General features: G+C 40.1%; 1 protein-coding gene across 2 annotated transcripts; it reads left to right on the top strand.

Annotated features, from left to right (window-relative positions):
* The first annotated feature begins 41 nt into the window (after positions 1-41).
* Positions 42-8,185, top strand: ADAT2 (adenosine deaminase tRNA specific 2). 2 transcript variants are annotated; one of them, XM_042894338.1, is made up of 6 exons: positions 42-140; positions 235-321; positions 5,326-5,476; positions 6,421-6,527; positions 7,853-7,925; positions 8,038-8,185. In XM_042894338.1, the coding sequence occupies exons 1-6, from the start codon at positions 96-98 to the stop codon at positions 8,076-8,078; spliced, it is 504 nt and encodes a 167-aa protein (XP_042750272.1). In that variant the 5' UTR covers positions 42-95; the 3' UTR covers positions 8,079-8,185. The 2 variants fall into 2 exon arrangements, with proteins under 2 accessions (XP_042750272.1, XP_042750263.1); XM_042894329.1 differs by having other exon boundaries at positions 43-140; positions 235-339.
* The last annotated feature ends 1,926 nt before the right edge of the window (positions 8,186-10,111 follow it).

The raw sequence follows: 10,111 nt of genomic DNA, 5'->3' as shown, positions 1-10,111 counted from the left end.
TGGCAGCGGCCCCCGGCGGAGCCCTCGGCGGCCCCGCCCGCGGTGCCTCCCCGCGCGGCCCCCCGGAAACAGCGCCCGCGCTCCGTCGGGCCGCCATGGAGGAGGACGAGGCAGCGTGGATGGAGCAGGCCTTCCTCATGGTCAGCACGGCGGGAAGCCGGGACGGCCGCGCGGCGGGGCTGGGCCGTCCCGCGTCCCCGCACTAACGCTGCCCCGCGCCGTGTCTGTCCGCAGGCTCAGGAGGCGCTGGAAGTCGGGGAGGTGCCCGTCGGCTGCCTGCTGGTGTACGACGGCGCGGCGATCGGGAAGGGCAGGAACGAGGTGAACGAGACCAAGAACGTGAGTGAGTGAGTGAGTGAGTGAGTGAGTGAGTGAGGCGGGGCGCCGCGGTCTGCGCGCTCGGCGGGGGTCGGGGAGCGAAGGCGGGGAGCGGCTGACGGCACCGCGGTTCTGCCATGGGTCGCTTTTCAGACGGGATGTGAGCGGGCCTGGGCAGCTTGGCGGGCGCTTGGGGAGACGGACGGCTGCCGGGCCTTCCGGTTCGTACTGACAGGGTCATAGGATCGCTTGATCCTCGTCCAGCTAAACACCTCCGCACTAACAGAGAGAATCCGTAAATGAATAAAAGTCTCAGTTTGGAAGGTGAGGGAGAAGACAAGGACTAGGGAAAGTGGATAACTAACAAAACCCCACGTCTCATTTACAGGAATCATTTCTTTGGCAAAGTGATTACCTCTAAAAATGTACCTTTGAACTTTAGACCTGATGCTTGCAATTTTAGCCCTAATCTTAGGTCTTATACATGCTAAGAGGCCCATTAAAATCAACAGGGATCTTGGAAGATCTGTGTAAGTGGATCTGAGTGCAGGATCTGGCTGTAATTCGTAGTTGATGCATCTAATCTCAGGGTGTAATAAAAAGTGAAAATGAATCTTTTGAGTTGGTTAAGCCTCACCTGGAGTACTGTGTCCATGTGTGGGGTCCTCAGTACAGGACTTTAAAAGTCATCCGGTCCAACTCCTCTGCAACAAACAGGGACACCACAGCTATATTGGGTTGCCCAGGGTCTGATCCAGCCTGGCCTTGAATGTCTCCAGAGACAGGGCATCCGCCACCTCTTTGGGCAGCCTGTTCAAGTGCCTCACCACCCACACTGTAAAAGACTTTTTCCTTATATCCAACTTAAATCTACTCTCTTTAAGCTTGAAACAATGTTCTTTGATTTACGCAGCTTGGATGTATTTAAAGTCATACCTTCTTTGGGGTTTTGTTTTCCCCTCTTTTCCCCAAGCCTCTCAAAAGACTGTCTGTGTGTTTGCATTCATTCTTATTCTTCTCCTGTACATCCATTCCAGCTGTGATCATGAATTCAGTTAACCAGACTATGTTTTATTCCAGATGGACTTTCTGTTATGTCTCGATTGATAGCAGCAGTATTTCCCACTCTTTCTGGAAAAAATTTGCCCATTTTGTCTGGAGCTGCCTTTGTCTTTAATACTGTTTTGCTATACTTTGTGTTCTTTTTCTTCCGACTGCTGTCCCTAAAACCATCCGCTTCTTGAGTGATACTCTGACCCTGTTTATTTTTATCACATCTCTCATCACATGTTGGTAGCTTGTGTAGCTTATATTATGTAGGTGTTTCTCCAATTAATGCCCATGTCCCAGCTGAAAAAAAAAAAAAAAAAAAAAAAAAAAAGAAAAATGATCCTTGAGCATCATTGCTGATAGGTTTTCTCAGAGCAGGTATTTATCTTTCCAGTGTAATTTCTCTTCTTTGCTTACTTTTGTATTCATTTCAGTCTGCAGTCCTTCCTTACAATTCTTCCCTTCTTAAGAATCAAATCACCACGAGGCTTTATGTCAAATAAATTCCCTGTTTTCTCCTTGTGTAAGTCCTTCCTCTGTTCTAAGGGACTGCAGTTAGGTGCAAGCAGTGTCTTCTTTACATCTTCTTTTATCCTGTTCCTAATCTGCTCATCTTGTCAAGAAAATGTAGTTGCTAAAAGCTTTCAGATTTTTTCAGTCTGTCTCTTGTTACCCTGCATACTCTGTTTCTGCCCAGTGTGTCCATTGCAAAACACACAAACATCTGAGATGCTGCTTCTTACTCTGTGTGAGTAATTTTCAGAATTCCTGATCATCATATTTTTCTGGAAAGTGTTGATATTGGATGATGTTTTTATGTGTTTTTATTATTTTATTTATTTAGGAGCATGGCTGTGGCATCACCATTTCAAAATTATTTGATGTGTCATTACTTGCATTCATTGGGCAATAGTGCAACAAATGTCTGTGTAAGACACTAGTTTTCAACAGCCTGGCAATAAGCTCACATGCTGGTGCCAGCACTGTGTTCCCTCTGGCTTCTCCCACGTTTGCTTGCTTATTCACAGTCTTGCCTCAGACCAACCTTACAATTTCTTCTTTTTAATCTGTATGACCCTTCCCAACCTGAACTATTTTTTTAGCATCTTTGTTTTCATTTGTGATGCAATCATATGCTTCCCACTAAAGTGTTCTTTCCTTTATGTCATTTGTTGATACTTGCAGACTCCTCATCTTTGTTATCTCCTGTTGGGTCATTGTAGCACGTGTCTTTGCCCACGGCATCTTGCACATACAGTATGTGATAATTGGAATTGAAACACTGCTCACGCTCTTAAACTACTAATGAAGCAGCAAGACAAGACAGAACTTTGAACACTGGCCTCCTTTGCTCTCACTTGTTAGTTCTTGTCAGAGTTCTAGAAGGTAAGCTTTTCAGGGTGCTGATGGTATCTTTATTTGTCTATAAAAACATTTGGCTTTGCTTGGGGTACTGTTTTAATATCTCAAGGCTTTTTACCTGGTGACATCAGCTTAAAATAGTTCCTCCTTGAAATACCATCTGCCACTCTCTAATAGTTTTCCCGTTTCTACATTTAATTGCTTTTGTTGTCTTGACTTCACAACAACAAAATCAAAAACTGAGTTGGCGAATCAAAATGAAAGTTGTCTTTTTTCATATGTTATTTTACACAGAGTGTGTTGTTAAAATACTATCTAGGCATAGCTCAATTTAAAACCTAAAGACAGATCTATAAGATCAGGATTTTTTTCTCCAATATCTTGTCTTTAAGAATGACCATTATAAGAGGCTTTAAGGAGGAAACACGAGAATTGAGAAAAGACAAGTGGAACCCTTTCCCTTGCATGTCCTTTCCTCTTCTGGAAGTGAACAGCTTTGGGAGCAACTTCCAGAGCCCAAGGCTGTGTCTGGATCATTGCTGCTGATAGCTGTGTGTGCACATATCCGCCACAAATCTGTCTAAACATTTTTTGAACTCTTTTATGTTGTTGGCTTCCATAGCATCCTGTTGCAATGAGTGCCACAATTTAATTACTTGCTTGGTGAAAGAGTACTTCCTTCTGTTTGTTTGAAATTTGCTGCCTGCTAATTTCATTGGGTGCCCACTTGTGATGAGAAATAGTAAATCAAAATTTACTGTTTGTTTTTCCATATTTTTCATGATTTTTTAGAAATAGTTTACTTGGAAAAAAATAATGAGTATGTCTGATGAGTTAAGGGACATGATCTAGTTAGTGTCTGTACGGACAGTGCTTTAACTTGCCTATGTTTGCAGTTAGGGTTGCTGAGGAGTTGAAAAGCCAATGTGGCATTGATGTGTTGTCCTGATCTTAGGGGGACAAAATTAGAATAGCCTCAGTTTACACTCGTGTGTTACAGTGGCTGTAGTTCAGAGGGATCAGTGTGCAAGAGGGCTTTGTATTTGATGTCTTCGTAAGGTGTGTGCATGAAGACTTCAGCTGATGCACTCTCTTTGTTCAGCAAGGGAACCTTCATGGCAGCATTTCACTGGTAGCTCTGAAGGAGTCATGTCTACATATTGATTCAGATCCATGTTTTTATTCTGAGTAGATTTGTTACGATGGCAGTCCAGATCACAAATGTACTCGTGGAATCAGTTTCTTGTCTGCTTACCAGGCTTTGGATTGTGTCTCACAGGTGGCAAACTCTTCCTTTCACATGAAGATGCACTGCTGGAGCATACCTAATGCACTCCAGCTGCTGATGGACATACTCCATACAACTAAACTGGAACTAATCCAGCGTGAACTCCCCTGCATTGATGTCAAGTCTTACTCTGCAGATACACTCCTGTTTCACTGCACTATTTGCTAGTGTGGGCACAGGCAGTATAAATCTTTGTAGGAGTTTTAAAACATTTTAAAACAACATTAAACTTATCACAATTCGATAGATGCGTGAGTGCCATATAGTTTACAGCATCTTACAGTTATCCCCACTGATCTTCACAAGGCTGAAACATCAATGTAAATTCATGTATTGACAGGAGGTTATTTAAGATCACACAAAGACTTATTTAGCAGAGGTAGAAGTATACTTTGGATTGCTGAAGTCTTAGTCTAATTCATGGGTCAAAAACCTCCATTTTCCAAAGGAGATTAAAAAGGAGAATGCTGACAACCTTAATTCAAATAAGTACCAGTCTCTGTAACTGGAGAGTCCTTTCATATCTAGTGCTTTGTGATATTTCTTCTGTGAGATTTGACTGGCAAAGTACACTGCTGCCTATTACATGAGAATCTGACTGTACATGTATGTATTACTGAACGGCATTAAACCTCATACAGGCTGAAAATACTGTGTGTACATTGTAGGCCAAGCAATTCCAGAAATACACAGAAGTTAATGTGTATTTAGAATACATTCATTCTGTGCAGACAGAGGAAAATCCTCAGAGATGGAAAGGTACCAGGTAGGAGCAGTTTCTTACTATTGCCAGAGAAATTCACCTGGCAGGCATTCTTGGTCTTTGGGAGCAAGCTGTGGGCTATGTGAATTGTTGTAGTGGGCTTTGGATCTCCCTTTAACTGCAAGTAGAGTTTTCATGTCTCATCTTTCGCTATGCTGGCATGACCAAAAAACAGGTTGAAGAAAAAAACTGGTTTGAGCTTGTGGATCTTGTGTGTGCTGGGTTGAAGATTTCTCCTACAGCTGGGACTGCACGGAATTGAAAATATTTTCTCATGAAATTTCTTTTGCAGTTTGAACACGCAGAGTGGTGTGCTTGAATTAGACTTCTCAAGAAATTATTATCTTAAATATTTCATAGAAGTGAAATTAATTGCACTATTGATAAATTAGATTATAAGATTAGATTGACCATTGTATCTTTGACTTAAGTGAAGATTAATTTTATGACTTTCTATTCTATTTCCATTGCATCTGAACAAGTGAGATGGTGGAAGCTGTGTATCTATCCAAAGTTAAAGAAAATGTTTCTTTTTATCTCCTAGGCTACTCGACATGCAGAAATGGTGGCAATTGATGAGGTCCTTGAGTGGTGCCAGCAACACAAGAAAGATCATGAGGAAGTGTTTTCTCACTCGGTATTGTATGTAACTGTAGAGCCTTGCATCATGTGTGCAGCTGCCTTGCGCTTGATGAGTATCCTTTCATGATATTCATGGTGGGAAACCATAAGTAAAAGTGATAGTCATTTCATGGTAAGCCCACAGAGAAGAGTTTGATAGTGTCAGGCAAAGCCAACAGAGGTACCTTACTGTATGAAAGTCTGTATCATCCTCCTTTTAGTGTATGGTAAATAACAAGAGTTTCAAGAGTGAAAGAAAAATGGTGCAACAATCACAACAATTTGTCTTAAGAATCACAGAATCACAGAATGGCCCGGGTTGGAAGGGACCTCAAGGATCATGAATCTCCAATTCCCCTGCCACAGGCAGGACCCCCAGCCTCTATATCTAATACTAGACCAAGCTGCCAGGCCCCATCCAACTTGGCCTTGAACACCTCCAGGGACAGGGCATCCATAACCTCTCTGGGCAGCCTGTTCCAGCACCTCTCTACTCTCACAGTAAAGAACTTCTCCCTGACATCCAACCTAAATCTTCCTCCTTCAACTTAAAACCATTTCCCCTCGTCCTGCAGTTATCTACCCTTTCAAAGAGTTGACTCCCCTCCTGTTATAGGCTCCCTCTAAGTACTGAAAGGCTGCAATGAGGTCACCCCACAGCTTTGTCTTCTCCAGGTGAACAAGCCCAGCTCCCTCAGCCTGTCAAGGATATAAAAATACACTTTAGAAATATGTTAGTACATAACGTAGGATGATCTTAGTTCAGTGTTGGGTTTTGAACAGTGCTACATGGCTTTATGTTTTGGGATTCATGCTTATCTTCTGAGAAACACTGAATGTACAATTTCAGCAATGCATCTTAGATTATTCAGAAGTTAATTTTGGTTTTAGGAGGGAGGAATTACAGTGCAAACTAATTTAGTTCGAAAAGTACAAGTACATTTTAGTAAGATTTAATGAGAATCAGGCTACTTTACGTCCTGCTTGCATTTCACTTCATACCTTAACTCGTTCACATAAATTCCACGAGTTGTATATGGCTGTCGAAATGAGCGATTTGGAGGTTGTGGCTCAGTTTTGAGCATTTCCTCTGATGATATTGCAGACACAGGAGAACCATTTGAAGTAAGCTATAAAATGTTTTCCTTTGTTTTCAGCTAATATAGTGTGCCTGGCCTGGTTAATATGCTTTGAGAATGTTATGGATCAGTTTAAGGGGACCCAGGTGGAAGATAAGCAGATGTCAAGTATACTTGACCTAACAAGAAAACAAAAAATTAAGTCCTTAGAGAAAACTGAGGGAAAGCCTGATAACAGTCATAAATTATTTAAAAGGATCTATCAGAGAGGAAAGGAAAGAATTATACTCATGGTACAAGGTAAGGAATAAATATATCTAAAATATGTGTGTTACTTAGAACAATAACAGTATTCTACAGAGGGAGAGAAGGAAAAAATTGTTTTAAGTGCAGACTGTACAAACACACAACAGAGATTGACTAACAGCAGTGTAGTAGGCTATTGTTTTTTAGCTGAACCACTGGAAGTGAGTGTATGACATGTTTGTGTTCTCAGTCCATACATAAATAAGGTGAAATGCATTACCTTAGATCTACTTCATATAGTTCAAATCTCAAAATAAACACGGACTACAAAAGTAGCAGAAGAGATTTAATTTAGGCATGAGGAAGCTTTTCTGAAAAATAAGGTTACTGAATCACTGGAACAGTGTATGGAGAGAAACAGGCACCTTGCTCATTTAAGAAAGGTTGGGCAAGTGTTGAACAGAGGTATAATATACATAATTGTAGATGGTTTATGGCATTATATACCTAAATGCCTATGCATGCATATGCATGTGTAGAGATTAACTATAGCTTTACATTTATTAAGTTATAAACAATTGTAGATTATCCTGTGTTATACCTGAGTATTGACAAGAGTTTTTTTCACACTTTATGATTTGAATGTAAAAAATAATAAAATTCAGCATTGTAAATAAACACTAAGGGCTCAAGGCTCAGAAAGGATTTCAATCAGTGGACAAGTACTCTTTGGCAGTCTACTATTAATGTCTTAAGCATCCTTCTGTCAGACTACCCGTCTGAATTAATTTGTAGAGTCCAAACTGCAAGTTGTTCATTTGTTGACAATGGCACGTGATATTTAATTTTTCTATATGTTCAGAGGAAAAAAAGGAGAACATTCTTGTAACTTTTAAGTTACTAGGGAAATTATGAACTCTATTGAGCCTCAACATCGTGTTTTTAAAATGTATTAGGAACCTGGAAAGGAAATTTTGTGACCTTCAAGCAGTTAAAGGTATACATTAAACTAGCAGAACAGACAGTACAGTACAGTGTAGACAGTACAATTATTCTTTACTTAAGACATTATTGTGAAACACAGCCTGTGTAATTCTCAGATTCTCACCATTTTGATTTGAACAGTGCATTGGTGGTTATCGTGCCAAAGACGCAGTGGAGATGTTAAAAGCTTTCTACAGACAAGAAAATCCCAATGGTAGGTTTCACGTTAGCGGATCTATTTTGATCCCACAATGGAACTTCAGACAGTGCTGGCACTCGTGTTTTGTAATTCACTTCTGATGTTTTTTCCCTGTTTCTTTTTGTAGCACCAAAATCAAAAGTACGGAAAAAGGACAATCGGAAGTAGCACTACGGTGACAAGAGTTAGAGGTGCACCAAAACACGATACGTGAAGTTTTCTTCGGTGTGTTTCTTTCTCAGAATGTACAGTCAAATAAAACTGTATTAAATGTGTTCTGTGAAGCGTTTCTACTAATAAGATGCTGGCTTTTCCTGCATCTCTATCTATGTCTGTGATTTTCTGTTATTTTACATTCCCAAACAGAAGAATAAGTGACTGTTCATGAGTGAGAGGAAAATTCGCAGTCCAGGTTGCATTGTTTACAGCCAGATGGATCCATTATAATGATGCCATTCTGCACAGCACATTCTAGAGTATTTTATTCCCTTCTGTCTGGAGAAGCATCTTGCTTTTCAAATGTTTGCTTAGGCAAGTAAGTAGATCTCTTGGAAGATTGCATTTTAAAGACCTTCACAATTTTTGTGCGTAGGTTGAGTCAAAAGGCATGTAAGGCACAGGACAGTCCTTGAAGATTTCAGATACGACTGAACACTTCCTCTAGCATAAACCAGATTTTCAAACAAGTTCCATAAAGTCATATAGACTACAGAAACGTGCAAAGTTTGTATAAGCTACTGCTAATGAGCATAAGCAAGCACTGTGTGGTTTTTCAGAAAGCAGGGTTTTCATACAGAGTTGCAGAAGATCTCTCATGAATATTAGGATAAGAAATGCTTTATTGTTAAGAATCTGTTAAGAAGTTGCAGTTATTCCCAGCTACTAAGTTGTAGTAACTGAAATGGGCACATACAAAGGAAAACAAGAACATGAAATTGGTAATAGTAAGAATGAAATATCTGTGAGATACCGTATCTTTTCCTAGTGCTGGTTGGTTTTATCTTTCCATATACTTTGCTTGGCCATGCAGTAATTTATAATCCAGAAGAGGGCCTTACAGTTCCACTAATGAATTAAGAATACAAGCCCAGTGCAATCTTGATTATGTTGCTCTTAGTGGATACTTATCTGTGGCTTAGAGTTTATATTTAGCATTTTGAGAAATGCCTTTTTTTTTTTAATGTGAAACAGTGGTTAGAATTCTGTAACTACAGAAGTCAAGTACAATTAAACCTCTTGGATATTTCAAACAGGAATGCTCAGAAGTGTGCTTTTGTGTGGTTTTTTTCTTAAAGAACATTACAAATATTACTTTGACACCATTGCTCCTAATAGATTAGAATTTATATCTGTGACCTGTCCCATCCTCCTGACCCAGTGACCATTACTTAGCAGTACCCAGTACATTGCTCTCAAATACTTTCCATAGGCAAAAGAAATTATGACTTCAATTACAGATTCCTTTAGCTTCAGAGCTGCAAGGGCTCGTGAAAAAGGCAGTTATGCTGGAGGAGCTGTTTAGAAAAAGACTTTTTAATTATATGCAGTGACTTTTCTTTCAAATAAACATTCACACCTGTGGTTGTGGTATTTTACTAGTAATATCAGCTAGCTGTTTTTCTGTGCAGATACATACATTCAGTTCTCATAGCAGACTAACATTTTCATATAATCTAAAGTTCAAATCAAAGGAAGACTCTAGACTTTGAACTTGTCACAGACATCAGTGACAGTAAGAACTGAAGCCTATGTATTGTTTTGGGCCATAACCTAAGTCTTTTAGCACCAGGGCTGCTGAGCAGCAAAGAAAGCTTTTCTTCCCCACTGCATTGTTTCAAAGAATGTTGTTAGTATTTGCACACTGTGTCAGTAGGAGCCACATAAATGAGCAGAAAGAATCACTGCTAAGAAGATAAAACTTTTAAAAGCTGCTTCTAATTCCACAGTCTTTACAGGTGGAATAGAAATACTTTTAATAAGAACCAGGGGTAACCTGTCACTTGAAAACAGTTTAAGTCCTGCTCAGAGCTGAAGGAGACTGAAGGTGTCAAAAATAAAGTTTCTGTCCAGAACAATCAAGGACAATCATTTGCATTTTAGATAGGAGACAAGAAAGAGAAATCACTTAGCAAGCTAAAACTCCATGTATTACAGCAAGGCTATAAAAGATGTCTCTGTTTACCATTTGCAGTAGTATTGCA

This window comes from Lagopus leucura, unplaced genomic scaffold (assembly GCF_019238085.1).
Source record: "Lagopus leucura isolate 7727_CA_CO unplaced genomic scaffold, USGS_WTPT01 Super-Scaffold_73, whole genome shotgun sequence".
Classification (NCBI taxonomy): Eukaryota; Metazoa; Chordata; class Aves; order Galliformes; family Phasianidae; genus Lagopus; species Lagopus leucura.
The sequence above is the reverse complement of the archived record's forward strand: the minus strand, read 5'-3'. Positions and strand labels throughout refer to the sequence as shown.